Source organism: Caretta caretta, chromosome 12 (assembly GCF_965140235.1).
Source record: "Caretta caretta isolate rCarCar2 chromosome 12, rCarCar1.hap1, whole genome shotgun sequence".
Classification (NCBI taxonomy): domain Eukaryota; kingdom Metazoa; phylum Chordata; order Testudines; family Cheloniidae; genus Caretta; species Caretta caretta.
In genome coordinates, this window is record NC_134217.1 from 5,445,459 (window position 1) to 5,462,879 (window position 17,421).

The following is a 17,421-nucleotide window of genomic DNA, read 5'->3' on the forward strand; positions in this document are numbered from 1 at the left end:
ATAACCTCAGGTGAACAGTGGGGGTGCTGGCACACATGGTCTGGCGCAGTCGTTTCCTCAGAGGTTGGGCACCGACCAGACTCTCATGAAATGCGGCACTGGGATTTTTTTTTTATAGTTTCTTTTACAGGGAGCTCTGGCAAGCAGCAGTGATGTTTGCTTTCTGCTTAACCTAACTAGGGTCAGTTCTTGGGGCAGAGTCGTTCCCTGGGAACTGTGCCCAGCCTGCATGCTGTTTGTGACCACCTCTGCTCCAGGCCTGCTGTGTACAGTGAAAATAATCAAACTGCACTAAGACTATACCCAGACTCAGCGTCACCCATATCTACTCCAACAAGAAGCCAACCCGCAGAGCCCTAGCATCTGTTACCACTTGGCAGAAGGCAGCAGTATAAAATAGGACATTAATCCTGGTTGTTTCTGCTCCTCTTTCTCTGGCAGCCCAGTGAAGGAAACGGAGACGCCGTTTTGAAATCAAGAGCTTATTTTACTGGACCGACTTGCTTTGCTTCCCAATTGGATCCGATCCATTCAGTGCACATTATGCAGAACTCAGCAGCGAGCTCTGGCTTCAGACTCTAGTCACAATTCATTTCTTGCCAGCAAGAAAACAAAGAGATAATAAATAGAAAGCTTATCGTTACAGGGGTCTGGAGGAAACAGCTTAGATTGTATATGTGTGCGCGTGCATGACATACCCCTCCCCCACGCCCCCCTTCCTGCCCCGGTGAGTCCCCAGAGCACGGGACACTTTGCAGACAGAGAAGCTGTAGGCCTCAGCGTGGCCCCTCTGGCTCTAGGGTGGGTGAGTACCAAGGATGGGGAAATGCTCCTGTGGCCATGCATGGCTAGGGCTAGAAGCGTGGCGAGGTGCCCCGGCGGGCGGGGGAGGGGGATATAGCAATCTCTATTTAAATTCCATTAAAATAGACTATTTTAAAAAATTATTTCTAATAGTTATAAAAACACCCCAGGCAGAGCCAGGCGGGCTGAGGCAGTGGCTGGCTCCCTGGGCACTGAGAACTGCCCGACGCACCCCCAGGACCAATGGGACGTCAGGCTCTAGGGGGCACAGCCTGGCTGTCAGAGAAGGAAGAGGGTGCATCAAGGGCTGGGCAGGCCTCCCCCAGCGAGGTGGGGCTTCTCCAGCCTTGTACGACCCCGTATGCCCAGCGCACGGCATGCTGGCCTCATTGTTACACACTGGCAGGCGTCTTGGGGTGCTGCCATTTAGATTCCATCAGCACCTTCCTTCCTTTGCTCACGGAGGCAGCCAGCAGGGCTGACCCAGGCTGTTGGCCCTGGAGGCGGCAGTGGGCTGGGGAGGAGGCTGTGCGTGGCGTGAGCATGGCTCCCACTGCTCTTTGTGGCACTCTGCGCTGGCTTTGGCTTTCCTGCAGACCTTGCTGCCCCGGAGGAGCGGTGGTGACGGAGTCCCTGGTGCAGAGACCAGGGGAATATGGCTGTGTCCTGGGGCCAGTGGAGCAGGTTAGAGCAGCCCTGAGGATCACCCTAATTTGAGCCCCAATCACTGCGGCCCTATCCAAGACGTTGGACTGCCCTGCACTCGCCCAGAGCCTCACCAGCATCTGGAGATGGCGCTGGACCAGCTGGAGAGGCATTTCCCAGGGTGCTTTGCAGCCCCTCCGCATCCTTTCAGCCAGCAGATGCGAAGGAGTCCTGGTGGAAGCTGAAGTCTGGCCCTGGGCTGCTTCTGGTGCATGGCTGCAGTGGAGGGGAGGCTGGGTTCCTCCCCAGAACAGGAGCAGCTCAGCTGGCTTGTCTGAGCGTGTTGCTGGGGCCACTGAAGGAGCTGGCCGCGCTAGCTCCCCCTGGATGGTCCATGCAGCCGAGCAGCTCAGCCCCATACGGACCCCAGCCTGCGGCTGCCCTCTGCCAGCTGGTGATGTCGGACCTACCTTTGTGGGGTCTCGGGGGTCAGCATGAAGGCAGGAATTTTGCAGGAGCCTCCCTCACTTACCGCACAGAGCAGCATCCTGGGGAGAGCCCACTGCGCCGCTGCAGGGGGGAGCCGACAGCACCGGCAGCCGTCCCGGGTGGGCGAGGGGGCGCTCTCCATAAGATCGACCAGCCACGCAGCTCCCGCCCGGCCAGCGCACTCGGTCGCCGTCCGAGGGCCCACACGCGTGGCCATGTGAGGAAGCAGGTGCTCAACGCGCTCCCAAGGCAGGGCCCCGGGCCGAGGGAAGGGAGAGCAGGCGGGACAAGGCAGGACTGCGTCTCGGAGCCAGGAGAACAGCTGCGCTGTGGGAGCGAGAGACTGAGAACGAAAGCAGCATGTTGTTCCCCAGCCCTGCACCTGCCAGCAGCCCCTGACCTGGGGCCATGTTCCGCCACTTTCCTTCTTGGGCCCGGGCCCCAGAGTGTGGGCTGTGTCTAGATGACATGGCAGCAGTTGAACTGTCCCAGGGCCAGCAGGCTCTCCTTGGAGCTGGGCCGGATCTTGAAGGCCAGCGCCTTCTCGCACAGCGGGAACTGCAGGAGCCTGTCCTTCAGGTGGGCGCTCTTGTTTTTAGCAGGGTCTAACTTGATCACGTTGTCGGTCGCAGTTTCGCTGCCCGCGGTGCTGCCGCAGTGGGGGCTCTCAGCTGGGCACGCGGGCCTGTTGGAGGAGCCTGCGTCAGGGGGCCCGCCAAGTTTCTTGGACTTGTCTTCTGGAACTGGCGTCCCACCTGAAGTGGCTTGGAGGCTCCCCGAGCTCCCAGCAAAGCCAGCGACGGGGCCCTCACAGCTCCCTGGATACAGGACCTTGCCCGCTTGCCCCAGGCTGCCATCATCTTCCATTTCTGTGGTGGTGGTGGTGTCCTCCTCCGACCCCAAGCTGCCTTCAGCCTGGCACCTCTCCGGACCCGCTCCCCCACCCTCCCAGAGCTCTATGTCCCCCGTTGCCGCTGGCATCCCCCCAGGGAGGGGGCTGGGGGCGCTCTCCCCAATGCTCATGCTGAGCTTGTCCGTGGCCGCCCGTGCTGCACTGTGGCTTGGCGCCTCTCGGGGCTGCCCCAGCTCGCTCCTGGGACTCGGCACCCCCCTGAGAGGGGGCAGCTGCCAGCTGCTCCCTGGGCCCTGCTCCAAGAGGCCTGATTTGGTGGCCCCAAGGCTCTTCTCCCCCTTACTGTGGGCTACAGCCCCACGGCAGAACAAGAGGGAGACCTTGGAGCTCTGGAAATCTCGCATTTGCTCTTGGTTTAAAGAGGAGCTTCTCCTTCCCATTGTGTTGGCCTTCCCCTCCTCCTCTTCCTCCTCCTCTTCCTCCTCGCAGATCTGCTGCAGGGCCGGGGTGCTCTTGGCAATGGAGGAGTCCGCCAGAGCGGGACTGAGCAGGGCTCGGACCAGCTGCCCGTTTCCATGGAGGCCGGGGGCCGCATCGTCTTCCCCCAGGGCAGAAAAGGAAAGGGGCTTGCCAACTCTTTTCTCAGAAACCTCCACGGCAGCCCGAGGCTGGGGGCTGGAGAAAGCTGCCAGCCTATCTGGCAACTCTGCGAAGGGCGAAAGGTCCCTGGTGTCGCCCACGGTGCTGAACGGGTCTGACAGGTTGGCACTGAAAGAGAGGGGGGTGGGCCCAGGGTCATGCCCAGGGTGGGAGCTGCCAGCCGGGTGTAGCCCCTGTGGCAGGGTCACTAAGTGACCCTGGGCAACCCGCAGCATGGTCCAGAGTGGGGGCTAGTGGAGGCTTGGAAGCGAGGGTGGGACTGCGAGCGTGAGGTGGTGCTGCAGGCCGCTCAGCGTCAGATCGATACTACAGCTGCCCAGCCAGGACTCCCGGGCCCTGGCATGATGCCCAGGGCTGTGGACAGGAAAACCTGGGTGTCAGGTACCCCCACACCTGGCTCTGTGCCAGGCTGGATGCCAATCCCCTGCGGACAGGAGTCTGGGAGAGTTTAGGCCCCAGGGAAGCGTCACTACAGTCAGGGGGGCCAGGATTTTATCCCACATCCCGGGGCAACTCCAGTGAAGGGACGTGATGCCATGCACAGCACGCTGTGGCCAGCGCCGCGGGCTCCCCCGCACAGAACGCCTGGCGGGCGGGGCGGGGCCGGCTGTGCTTGTGGCTCCCGGGGGGGCGTCCCTGGCACTGAGCCATGGCCTGTCCCAGCCGGAGGACGCGGGCTCACCTGTCCTGCACCTGCTGGGCCAAGTTGTAGACCAAACTGAGCTTGTGGCTTTGCTTCTCCTGCTTCTCCCGGAGGATCCGCTCCGCCAGCAGGAAGTACGTGGCTGTGATGTGGTTGTAGCGATCGGCCTCCAGGGCCCTGGGGGGATGCAAGGCCCAGGTGAGAGCCGCACCCCGGAGGAAGCCTGCAGGCCCCAGCACAGCACAGTGCTACCAAAGAGAGGAGTATGAGAGCAGCATGCGGGGTGTGCCCCATGCTGGCTGCTCATGGCATAGGGCACAGCCAGAGCACTGAGCTCCGAGCCCCGGGCATGGCCCCACTGCCCCTTGATCTGCAGAGAACGGCCTGTACTGCCCTCCCCTTGCGCCCACCATGCTCCCTTGATCTGCAGAGAACGGCCTGTACTGCCCTCCCCTTGCGCCCACCATGCTCCCTTGGTCTGCAGAGAACCTCTGCCCCCCGCCCCTTGATCTGCAGAGAATGGCCTGTCCTGCCCCCCAACCCCTGTGCCCACCCTGCTGCCCTGATCTGCAGGGAACACCCTACCTCCCTCCCCCATGCTCCTGGTCTGCAGGGAACCCCCTGCCATGCCCTCTCTTCCGGCAGAGAACCCTGTATTGCCCCCCAGCCTGCAGGGAACCCCCTGTCCTGCCCCCGGCCCTACAGGAAATGCCCTCTCACATCCAAAAGAGCAGCTGCCCTGTGTGTGTGTGGGGGGGTATCACTGGTGCCAGACGACCTGCCCCTCTCTTGCACAGGGTCTCCATCGCTCGTGCAAGGGCTGGGCTGGGGATAAGTCACTCAGCCAAGCCCTGTGCAGAGCTCCCTTCCCTCTGTCCACGAGGGACGGGGAGGAGATGCCAGGCCCAGGGCACCACACAGACAGGAGCCTGCCCAGAAATAGCCCAGAGGGAGATTGGTGCAGTGACCCGGCTGCACACCTCCCCCACCCCCGCCCGGCTGGCACTCACTCCTGGATGGCGTCCCGGTCCGCTATGTTCCCACACATCATGGCCTGGATGATGATGTCATGCTCCTCCTCGGACACCCGCTTGTGCGACGTGAGGGGCAGCAGGCAGCGGCTGGCTGGGGAGGGGTCCACACCCTGCAGCCAGGGGTGCACCTCAATCTGCTCTAGGGAGGCCCGCTGCTTGGGGTCCCGCTGCAGCATCCTGCCGATCAGGCTGCCAGAGAGCAGAGGGGGCAGGGTCACAAGCCAGCCCAGGAGTGAACAACCGGGGGACGCTGCCCCAGGCCCGCAGCAGCACCTGCAGCAGAGATGCACAGAGCCACAGGCTCTGAGGCCAGATGGGACCATCAAGTCTGAGCTGGAGAACCCACCCAGTGATCCCTGGGCCAGCCCGTAGCTCCGGGCCTAGCGTGGAAGCTGGGGGTCTTTCTCCAAGAGATGGAGAAGGCATCATGCCTCTGGGACAATTGTTCCACTGGCTCCCCTTCCTGGTGAAAACCTGCACCCTCCTTCCCTGCTGAAACTGAGCCCTCAGCTCTCCCTGGCAGGGGGGTGCACTGAGCTGGGCTGTGAACAGCCTGCCCCATGCCCCCCGCATGCCCTTGTGGATGGTGGCACTCGTCTGGCTGGGCCCCTGGAGCGCCGGACAGGCCCGGAGGAGAGGGGACTGGGGCTGCATACTCAGAACACTGCGCGGACACGTGGGGCGGGATGGTGTAGCGGCAGTCCATGATCATGGTCAGCGTCTCGCTGTCGTTGGCCTCCTGGAAGGGCGGCTGGCCGCACACCAGCATGTACAGGATGACACCCAGGCTCCAGACGTCTGCAGAGAGAAGGAGACACAGATTGCTCAGCCCACTGCAGCATCGAGCCAGGAGAGTCCAGCTGGGAGGGGGTGTGGGCTCCAGCAGGGGGGATGGAGCGAGCCACTGGGGCCGAGACGGCCCTGGCACACACCTGTCCAGGTCTACCCCCCTGCAGCCACAGCCCCAGCTCTGCAGCACAAACAGGTGTGAACCAGGCAAGCCCTGGGAGGAAGGAAACTTCCTAGAGGCCTGGCGAGGCCTCAGGCCTGACCTGCTCAGGTGAGTTGTGTGAGGAGCATGTGATGGAGCCAGCGAGGGGCTCCCTGCCCCGGCCCATGGCCTGGTTTGAGCCTGCCCGTTCTCAGCGCCGTCTTGCCTCCCGCCAGCATGCGCCCCACACAGCCCCGGCTGCACTAAGAGTCTGCAGAGAGCCTGAGCCCATCACTCTGATGGGGGGAGCTGCCCGGAGTTCAACTGACACAGGGATGCTGCCTGGGTCTGCAGAGAGCGTGAGCCCATTGTTCCAAGAGGAGGGAGCTGCCCTGAGTGTAACCAACTCAGTGACACCTGCCTTTTCATCCCCCATCCCGCTCAGATCACACATAAACACCGAATAACCTCAGTGCTAGTGTGACACCTGGGGGCACTTTCTGCCGCCTTTCACCAGGAGGAAACTATATCTTCCTGCCCTTTGTTCGCGGCTTCTTGACCAGGTCCTGTTCTATAGAGAGTTATAACCCAGCTTTGTGGGAAACCCAGGGCTGGGATAAAGGGGGACGAAGGGACTGGCAGAACTGGGGAGGCAGGGGAACCCAGGTCAGGGATAGCAGGGGGCTGCAGGTGGGGATTGAGGGGACCAGCAGAGCAGTGAGAGGAAAGTCTGTATGTCACCTAAGTACACTGTGCTGCTCCAGCCAGCGTGTTTCTGCCCCATGTCACCCCCACACGGACATTAACTATTACTGAATCCATCCCCAAAGGCTGCCTTGAGGCACGAGTGGAGAGGGCTGCAGGGGGGAGTCAGAGTCCACCTCCAGCTGAAGTGATTACCGGTTATTTATAGCATGGGGCTGTCTCTCCCGGGGGGGCGGGGGCAGCTCAGCTGTCCAGGCACCAGGGCTTGTGCGTCTGCTCACGTTCAGCGTGTGTGGAATGCTTTCCTGAGCAGGGAGGTGCGCAGCATGGGTCGGCCGAGGGAACTGCCCAGGGGAAGCCTCCAGGGAGCCGTGGGGCAGGGCAGAGTGTGTGTGCCCCACAGCTGGGAAAAGGGATAAAGGAGCAGGGATTATGGGGGCCACAAGCCCACGTCAGCCACAAAGCCCACATCAGCGCCTCTCGGGGCTGTAAGCTGCTCAGCCTCCCTGGGAAAGCGGATTGCATCCCAGAGGGGGCAGGGGGGTGAGTCCTGGTGTGGTGTGGTGGGGGGAAGGGCAGCAGCATCACACACAGACAGGGCCAGGCCCCCAGGGGAGCACGGGCTGGATCCTGGCACCCACTATTGGAGCACTGCTCAGGGGCATCTGTGCCATCCAGGCACTGTTTGGTTCTGTGCCAGCCAGGGAGTGGGCTGTGAGAGGGTCAGTGGGGCTGGACGCTCCATGCCAGTTGCGGGTGCAGCAGTGAACCCTAGAGCCGTGGGGGTGGCTGGAGAGGAGCACGAGGGGCCCACATCCAGCAACTGGGGAGCTTGCGAGGCTGTTGGGGACTGGAGCTTCCGTTGCCGTTCAGGGTGCTTGGGAGTGGCGTGGAGTCATTCCTGGGCGATGCGGAGCTGCGTGGAGGGCAGGGCCTGGCTGTTCTGTGGGCAGTGGCTTGGGGCTGCCTCTGTCTGTTCCCCCTCTGGACTCCAGCCTGGCCCCAGATCTGCAGGTCACAGAGACAGGGAGACCACCCAAAGCTGGAGCTTGCTGTGCAGTTCTGTGCCAGGGCTTGTGCCCCATCTGTCCCCCCTCCCCCCGGCAGCACTCCCCTTGCTGGCCCAGCAGCACAGACTCCTGTCCCCCTCCGCTCACAGGCTGGGGCAGGGGGATCTCTGTACATCAGCAGAGCTGGGGAGGGGCAGGGCCTGGCCAGACCCACAGAGCTGTTGTGGGCCTCGCTGGGCTGGGACAGCTGCCCAGCCAGGCTCCTTGGAACAGGAAAGGCCCTTCCTGCCATAACCCTTCGGACTCAGCTCAGCACAGACTGTTCCCGAGCGCTTCCCATGCCCCAGTGACCCCCTCCCCAGAGCGGCCCCATGGACAGCACCAGCAGATGTGCCAGGCTCTGCCCAGGCCCTGCACTGCCTGTACCTCCGTGCCCCACAGAGACTTGGGCCAGGACACCTGCCACCATCTACAACCTGAGCCAGGAGTGCGCTGACAGGGGGGTTCTCCAGCAGTGGCTCCAGGGGCCCTGGTCACCCCCTTCCCTTGGGGCGATCACATCATCCCAGGGCGGCAGTGAATTGGGGTCACTGGCACAGGGATGGTGCAGAGACAGGACTAGAGGGAAAAGCTGCCTGCCCCTAGGGGAGGGGGCAGTCAAGGCCAGGCCTTTTTGCAACACGGCGGATGCCCCTGTGACTGCCAGGGCTCCGGCTCACGGAGGCCGGAAGGCTGGGCCAGGCTTTGCGTTACTGCCAGCAAACGGGCAGGCGCACCATGACACAAGGCCCCACCTGGGGGGTGGTGACAGGGCTCCCTTCCCCCACTGGGGCAGCAGCAGGGTCCCTCTGGACGGACACCCTAGCAGCTGGGTGCATTGACATAGGGGGTGGGGCCTGTTGTGCAACTCCTCCTGCTGGGGTGGGGCTGGCGGGGCCCCAGAGCAGTGAGACTGGGCATTACTAGCTGGAGCGGTTCCAGGGCAGGGATCTGGGCTGCAGGGGAGGAACCCGGCCCCAGGAAGGGCAGGAACCAAGGCTCGGAGTCAGCCCTCGGCAGGCAGTGAGCTCTCGCCCCAGCCTGGCCACCTCGAGCCAGCCTCTGCATCAGGGACGCAACAGCCCTGAACATGCCCCACGGTGCTGGAGGGGCCAATCAGCCTGGAGCAGGGGGGACACTGCTCCCTCAGGCGGGCAATGGGACCTGGCCTGTGTCACAGCATGTGTGGGAGGGGACCATCTCCCTCTGCTCCTTCTGGGTGCCTCACGCCCCCCTGGGCCACAAGCCAGGGGGTTTGACCCTCCCAGTGCCAGCACAGACTCCTTTGCCCCAAGCCAGCCCCCCACCGGGCTCCACATACTCGCTGCTTGGTTATCTTTGGGTACAAACTGCCCTGCCTCACCATGCCCCACCCGTCCTGCATGCCCCCACAAACCTGCCCTTTGCCCCGTTGTTCCCACCCTGGCCTCAACCTCCTCCAACATGCTCCTCCCCAGCCTTGCTGCATCCCCAGCTCCCCCCAGGCTCACCATGCCCCTCCCCCCACTCCCTGCCCATTCCCCACACGCCACCTCCCATCCTGCCCCCTCCCTGCGTGGCCATGCTCTGCTCCCCCAACCCAGCTCCCCCCTGGGGTGGGGCAAGTACACTGTCACCTCCAGCCCTGACCCTCTCCCTTGCAGCCCGGGCCCAGCTCCACACAACCTTCCCGTCCAGTGGAAGGGCAGGGAGGCCTGTCACCTCGGCCTCAGCCCAACTGCACTGGACCCTCCTCACCCCAGCCCAGGCCAGGCCCTATGGGCACTCCAGCTAGTGGGGACTGGGGAGGCACCTGTCCGGTGTCACACTGCACCGTCCTCTTTTGGGCTGCTTTGTCCCCAGCCAGTATGGGGCCAAAACTGGACGTGGTGGCGGACCGGGGAGAGGGGGTGCTAACACCATTTCCAAGAGTGCCCCGCTCCGTCCCCACCAGCGTGATCCACGTGCGAGGTCAGGCCGGCGGGGGCGGGCAGCACCCTCTTGGAAACGGCATCCCCCATGTATATGAGGTCACACTGGGGGTGGAGTCACGGTGGGAGGTGGGGGCCACGCAGTTCCTGGAAGCGCCCGCATGTCTGGTGTTCTAGGCACCCGCCACCTCTCCAGCCCATCCGCCACTCCCCATTGAAGAGTCCAAGGGCTCGTTCCTGGTCTTCCTGTGCTCCACGGCTGGGCCCAGCGTCTCTAAAGGAGCATGAGGACTGGGGTGGACAGTTCCTGCACTTCAGGCCCTGGGGACTCTCCACCGCCAGGAGGAAACAGAGCTTCCTCAGGGGCCAGCCCCAAGATGTGGAACGAGCTCCCCCAGGGCCATCCCAGATCTCCTGCTCCCACACAGCTGGGCACACAGCTCCATCTGGCCTGCTCCGATATCAGCCCCGACACTTACAAACAAAGCCCGCTGAGCACGCACAGCTCTCCCCTGGCACATGGAGAGAGAACGAGCCACAAGGGATGATTGGGGTCAGCCATGTCACTTAATGCTGGCCTGGAGAGCGTTCAGACACCATGGGATAAGAGCCTCCGTAGAACTGAACAGCGCGAGCCTCAAAGCCACATGCCCCTCTGCCCTCCCCCAGATTCCCCCATAGTTAACAGCACCTTGCCAGGCTGCACCCCACAGCACTTGGGTTCCCTGCATGGCTTTGTGCCAGGGCAGCACGGGCTAAACACACGGGAGCTCCCCCTCCACGCACATATTTGCGGTCATCTCCATACTTTGCCAGCAGCGATTTTATGTTTTCTTCCAGACGGCTGATAAAGGTATAGAACAGCACCGGCCCAAGAACAGAGCCCTGGGAGACCCATTCACAATTACGTTTTCAGATCTATCAGTTAGCCAGTTTTTAGTTCATTTAACATGGGCTACACTGATTTTGAAGAGTGCTAATTGTTTAATCATGTGGAATAAAGTCAAATGCTTCACAGAAGTCCAATTCAGTTATATCCACACAGTTACTGTATCAACCAAACTGGTGATATCAGCCTCCCCACGAGTTAGCCTGGGATCAGTGTCAGGCTAACCGAACTGTAGTTTCCCGGGTCACCATATGTACCCTTTGTAAACATCAGTACAACAATAGCTTTTCTCCAGTCCTCTGGAACTTCCCCAGCATTCCAAGTTTTGGTGAAAGTGAACACCAATGTCTCAGATACCTTCTCAGGTAATGCTTTTTATATTTTTAGATGCAAGTTATCTGGTCTTGCAGGTTTAAAAGGTTTTACTTTAGCAGCTGCTGTGAAACATTCTCCCTAGTTACTACTATAATAAAAAATAATTTCATTCCCCTGTGAGCCACGAATACATGACCCAGCTTCTTCCCAAATACAGAACGCAAATATTTTCTGAACACTCCTGCTTTTTCTGCATCATTATTGACAACTGTACCATCCCCAACTAGTATCAGACCAAGATCACTTCCAGGAATTCTGTTGTTCCTGATAGAGTAAACATTTCCTTTTTATTGTCCTTAACCTACTGGCCGTAGATTTTTCATCAATACTTTTAGCTTCCCATATCAACTGTCTGCATTTCTTAACTGCTAATTTATAGTAATTGCATCAACTTTCCCCATAATAATATATTATTAATATATTAATATTAATATCATATAATATATTATTAATATTAATAATAATATATTATTACTTATTATTATTATTATTATTATTATTATAGCTTTCACCTTCAGATTTAAAACACCCAAAAAACAACAGACTAAAAGGGAAGAAGCCTTCTTTCATGATTTTGGGATTGTGGTTTTTTAGGCATCTACTAAAATATTTAACAGCTCCAGGGCCTGCACTTGGGAGCCAGGGGCTAGCGGGTGGGAGAAGTGGCCAGTTGCACAGTACCCTGAGCCATCCACACCACAGCTGTTCTCAAGGACCATCGCCTGGGCACAGCCTGGGTCACTTGGGGTTCTGGGGTCACTGGGAGAGGAAGGGGAGCAAGCCCAGCACAGGGTCATAGGGTCATAGAATCATAGAATATCAGGGTTGGAAGGGACCTCAGGAGGTCATCTTGTCCAACCCCCTGCTCAAAGCAGGACCAATCCCCAATTAAATCATCCCAGCCAGGGCTTTCTCAAGCCTGACCTTAAAAACTTCTAAGGAAGGAGATTCTGCCACCTCCCTATGTAACACATTCCAGTGTTTCACCACCCTCCTAGTGAAAAAGTTTTTCCTAATATCCAACCTAAACCTCCCCCACTGCAACTTGAGACCATTACTCCTTGTCCTGTCCTCTTCTACCACTGAGAATAGTCTAGAATCATCCTCTTTGGAACCACCTCTCAGGTAGTTGAAAGCAGCTATCAAATCCTCCCTCATTCTTCTCTTCTGCAGACTAAACAATCCCAGTTCCCTCAGCCTCTCCTCATAAGTCATGTGTTCCAGACCCCTAATCATTTTTGTTGCCCTTCGCTGGACTCTCTCCAATTTATCCACATCCTTCTTGTAGTGCGGGGCCCAAAACTGGGTCACCGCACAGCTGCCTCCTGCAGACAGAGGGGAGGGGGCTGTGGGTGGCTCAGTTCCCTGGAGAGGACTCTTTTCTGCTTGAACAGAATAGATTAAATTAGATTGTGATCATTTGCACCTAGGCAACTGCTAATTTTTAATTCAGTGATCAATTCTTTCCCTGTCAGAATTAAGTCAGATACAGAACCACCCCCTGTTGGTTGCAATACCTTTTGAGCCTCTAAAAATTATAGCTGATCATTTTCAAACTCCCAGGATTCCCAATCATCATTCACATTTACATATTTAAATATCTCCTCCTACTCTGTTTTGCTCATGATTGTTTTCAGTTTGGGGAAGTTGGCCCTTTTAAAGAACCAAGTATGTACGTGTATGTGTGTGTGTGTATATATATATATTCCTGGGCGGGACTATATTCGGTCTGCACCTAGCCAATAACATTAAAGTCATGATCGCTTACACCTAGGCAACCATCAAATTTAATTCTATGCTCAATTCATCTGTATGAGGAATGACCCCAAGTTGGTTGCAAGAATTATTGAGTTAAAAAGTCATGTATAAATTTTAGAACCTTTCAAGAATATTTTACTAGTGGCAGCATGAAAGCTCCAGCATCTCTCCCCCTACCCCCACCCCAACAATGAAATCCCCCCCGATAACACTGTCTTTCTTTCTACACATCGAGGGGGATTTTTAAGGAGCTGCTCATCCTGCTCCCTTGTCCGACTGGTCTCTATAACAGACGTCACCCAGTATCCTGCCTTGAACACATCATTAATACACTGACCCAGTTAATGCTTCATCGGATGCATCCGTTGAAATGAGCTGTAACTCACGAAAGCTTATGCTCAAATAAATCTGCTAGTCTGTAAGGTGCCACAAGCCCTCCTGTTCTTTTTGCGAATACAGACTAACACGGCTGCTTCTCTGAAGCAGGGTGTAACCAGTGATTTTAACATCCCTGTCACGTGACTCCTCCCACAGGGCTGAGTGACACCAATCATAGCCAATCTCAAATTCCTCCCTTGTTGCCCATGCTACATAAGCCTCTGCGTGCCTCAGGCCCCCTCCCCCCCCACAGGATAGCTGCCCCTGCCTTGCAAGGACCTTGGGAGGGGATGTCCACAAACTTGCGTGAGATGCTCAGGTCCCAGGCCGCCTGCAGCCTTATACACACACTGGTAATGAGAATGCGGGACATGCACCAAGCATGCCCATGGCGCGTCCCCAGCCTCCCATCACCAACCCTCACAGACGTGCCCGCTCAGCGCTCTGGGCTGTGCCAGCCTCACCCAAACAACCTGGCAGGAGCCAGAAGCAGGCGGCCCTGGTCACTTACCTACGGCTGGGGCGTCATACTCATCCCCCAGCAGGATCTCGGGGGCCGAGTAGGCCAGCGAGCCGCAGCTCGTGGTGAGCATCTTGCCGGGCTGGAAGCGGTTGCTGAAGCCGAAGTCGGTGAGCTTGACCACGCCCTGCTCCCGGAAGAAGACCACATTCTCGGGCTTGAGGTCGCGGTGCACCACATGCAGCTTGTGGCAGTAGGAGATGGCGTGGACGATCTGGGCGAAGTAGTGCTTGGCGCGCCCCTCGGCCAGCCCGCCTTCGTGCCGCATGATGTGGTCGAACATGTCGCCGCCGTCCCCCAGCTCCAGGATGAGGTAGAGCTTGGAGTGGGTGTCGATGACCTCGTAGAGCCGCACCACGTTGGGGTGCTGCACCAGCTTCATGCAGCGCACCTCCTGCAGCAGCTGCCCCGCGGCGCTCACGTCCAGCTTGCTCTTGTCGATCACCTTCACCGCCACCTTCTCCCCCGTGAAGACGTGCCGCGCCAGCTTGACCACGGCAAAGTGGCCCTTGCCCAGCGTGCGCTCCAGGTCGTACAGGCCGGCGATCTTCCCTTCGTAGCAGCCCTTGGCCCCCGCCATGGCTGCACCGGAGTGTCACAGGGGGCCGGGCATCGGGGAGGCTGGGCACAATAGAGAAGCCACTGAGCACAGGGGGCACCAGGCACACTCCCTGCCCAAACACCACTGAACACAGCGGGAACCCCACTCCCCAAACACTCCACTGAGCACAGAGGGCACCAGGGAGCCCACTCCCCAAACACCCCACTGAGCACATGGGGAACCCTGACCTTTCCAGCCCCACACCCATCCATGTGCACAGCCCTTCACCCCCAGAGTGCCCTGAGCAATAGGACCCCACCCCCTCGGCCTACACTTGCACAGACGGAGCCCAGCTCTCCTTCACAGAGATCCTGGTTCTCTCACACGCCATGTGTTGCTGACTCTCACAGTGCAAGGAGCTGCCTGGGGTCATAAGAGGCACCCCATAGGGAATGAACAGAACATTCCCAGCATCTGGCAGTCAGAGGTTTAGGGACTCCCAGAGCATGGGATTGTGTCCCAGACCATCTTGGCTAACAAGGACCATGACCGTATCTAATTGTTTTTTGAACCCATTTATACTTCTGGCCTTCACAACATCCCCAGCAAGGAGTCCCATAGGTTGTCTGTGCGATGTGTGCTCATGCCCATGGCCTGTGCAGGATGGCATGTGGCCAGGTGCCCCCATGCTGCTGGCACTGGGCTGCTGCCCAGCTCGGACCAGGCCTAAGCTCTTGCTCTGGGTTCCCATGGGGTCACACCTTGACCCCCAGAGCCTGGGGCCTCTTCTCCCCTCTGTGCTGAGCCTATAACTGCCCCGAGCTCCCCAGCCAGCCGTCTGCACGTAGCCACGCTGGGATGGGATTTCCAGCAGCTGCACAGCATGTTGGCCCAGAGGATCCCCCAGCCCCGCACACCACGGGGGTGTTACTGATTCACGTGAGGCACAGTGCTGGCCAGGTGCCACTGGGGGAGGGGTGTGGGTGCAAGAATCTTCCCCCCCTGCAGGTGCCAATGGAGGGGGGCGTTTAAAGGAGCTCCCCTATCCAGGCACCTAGGCATGTTTTTGCTCCAGCTTCAGCCCCAGGGAGCAGGGGCCCAGGCCGCGTGGTTCCAACTCCTGGTCACTGCAGGGCCGGGGGGGGAAGGGGGGGGCTTTCAATATTTTCCCCAACCAAACCGCTGGCGTGAGCGAGCTGTGGCAGCAGAAAGGAGGGGGGTGGTGGGAGCTCCTTAGTCCTAACCTGCAGCCCCCCCTTACTCCAGCCGTGCCCTCCCCAGGTACGCTCACAGCTCTGCTGACACCCCTCAGCCCTGCCAGGCCAAGCCAGGCCCCTTGGTGTGCGGGGCAGCCAGGTGTTTTCAGACTGAGGGCTAAAGGCAGTGAGCACCCCGGTGCCAGACAGGTCACGCCAGGCTGCCAACAGCAGGGGCAGGTAGCGTCACGCTAAGTGGGGGTGTTCACAGGGCCAGGGCCTGCACTTGGGAGCCAGGGGCTAGCGGGTGGGGGAAGTGGCCCGTTGCACAGTACCCTGAGCCATCCACACCACAGCTGTTGTCAAGGACCATCGCCTGGGCACAGCCTGGGTCACTTGGGGCCCTGGGGTCACTGGGAGAGGAAGGGGAGCGAGCCCAGCAGAGGGTCACCGCACAGCTGCCTCCTGCAGGCAGAGGGGAGGGGGGCTGTGGAAATCCCTCGCCGCCCTGGGGCTCTGACCCACCCCCAGCATCACAGTTGCGTGTCAGGGAACTGGGGTCCCCAGGATGGGTGGGGCTGCCGCCTGGGGGGCAGGACCCCGGGAACAACGTGTGGGGCAGGGCCTGCCACTGAACCGCCACGGCTCCTTGGGCTGGCGGCGAGCCCACGTTTGGGTGGCGGGCTCCCGGGGCACATTGTGCCGGCACACAGGGCGCCCGCTGCTGGGAGGGGGACTTCCTGGCATCCGGCCAGCAGATTTCCCTCGCCAGCACCGGCTGCGGTGCCGCCTCCCGCATCGCACGAAGAAGGGGGCGGGCAAGGGCACCGCACCCTCCGGGACGGGCTGACCGACAGGCTGGGCCCCGGGCCCCGCCAGCCATGGGTCGGCAGCCCAGCGCATCGCACAGGCTGAGCCAGGCTGGGTCAGGACTTGGGCAAGCGCCTTGCTGGGAGAACCAGGGCCCGGGGGGGGGGCGGCTCTCTCCCAGCAAGTGCCCAGCCAGCCCCGCAGCGCGCCCGGACACGGCTACGCGCCCCGAGCGCAGCCCCCAGGAGGGACCGGGGGCGCTGCCCCCAGAGCCGGGCGCCCAGCCCTGCCCAGGGACGCGGCTCCCCTCCCGCTCTTCCCGCTCCGCGGCCGGGCAGCCTGGCAGGGAGCCCGGCCGGGCACGACCCCAGGGAGAGGCGCGAGCAGCAGCGCAGAGCCCCGGGCGAGCCCGGACTGGCCGGGTCTGTCTGCCCGGGCCGAGCAGGCCTCGGCCCCGCCACGGAGCCCCCCGGCCCCGGCCCCGGCCCCGCCACGGAGCCCCCGGCCCCGGGGCCCGACAGCACCGCGGGGCGCAGCGGCCTCTGCCGGGCGCGGGGCCCAGGCCGCCCCCGACTTACCCGGCTCCCGCTCGGGCTGCGCCCCGCGCCGCAGGCTGGGCTGGGTCCCCGCGCTGACGTCAGGAGCCCGGCGGGCGGCGCCGCGGAAAGGGGCCGGCGGGGCCGGGGCCGGGGCCGGGCGCTCGGGGGGCTCCTGCGGGCGCCGCTCGGCGGAGTCCCGGGCGGGGCGGAGCCGAGCCGAGCCGAGCCCAGCCCGCCCCCTGCCGCGGGGCTGCGCAGAGAGCCGGGGGCTGGTCCCGCGGCCCCGATCCGGCAGGCCCGGGCGGGCAGCGGCTCCCCCGCCCCGCCCTGAGCCCCGGGGGGCCGATCGCGCCCCAGGGGCCGGCAGGTGCTGAGTCCCATTCACGAGAGTTTCACCGAGCCGCAGCCCTGCCCTGTGGACTGCCCCCGAGCAGGGGGTCCCAGGGCTTTCCGACTCCCAGCTCCATGACAGGAAGCCCCCAGAGGCCCCAAGATTTCTAGAGCCAGGAGCTGAACCCCAGCTAGAGTTGGGGATCCCTGGGCTTCCAGTTTCCCTGCTGCAGAGCTGGGTGCCTGGAAGTCCTGAGCGTCCAGGCTCCAGCTAGGTCTCCCAGGGCTTCTAGGCTCACAGCTTCACAGCCGGGAACCTGGCAGCCCCCAGGGCCTTCAGGCTCCCAACTCCACAGCCAGGA

At 60.9% G+C, this 17,421-nt stretch overlaps 1 protein-coding gene across 1 annotated transcript; it reads right to left on the bottom strand.

Annotated features, from left to right (window-relative positions):
- Positions 1 to 466: 466 nt before the first annotated feature.
- LOC125620632 (uncharacterized) lies at positions 467 to 16,878 on the bottom strand. Its single transcript, XM_048816599.2, has 6 exons — positions 16,769 to 16,878; positions 13,635 to 14,264; positions 5,785 to 5,926; positions 5,105 to 5,317; positions 4,134 to 4,271; positions 467 to 3,559 (listed from the first exon to the last, which is right to left on the bottom strand). The coding sequence occupies exons 2-6, from the start codon at positions 14,221 to 14,223 to the stop codon at positions 2,398 to 2,400; spliced, it is 2,244 nt and encodes a 747-aa protein (XP_048672556.2). The 5' UTR covers positions 14,224 to 14,264; positions 16,769 to 16,878; the 3' UTR covers positions 467 to 2,397.
- Positions 16,879 to 17,421: the final 543 nt, after the last annotated feature.

Bases quoted from the DNA above. Each gene is read 5' to 3' on its own strand.
- LOC125620632 (XM_048816599.2), bottom strand. From the start codon at position 14,223: ATGGCGGGGGCCAAGGGCTGCTACGAAGGGAAGATCGCCGGCCTGTAC. The intron at 5,927-13,634 runs GTAAGTGACCAG...TTCTCTCTGCAG, and splicing joins GTATGACGCCCCAGCCGTAG to ACGTCTGGAGCCTGGGTGTC. The intron at 5,318-5,784 runs GTATGCAGCCCC...GCTCTCTGGCAG, and splicing joins GTGTCCGCGCAGTGTTCTGA to CCTGATCGGCAGGATGCTGC.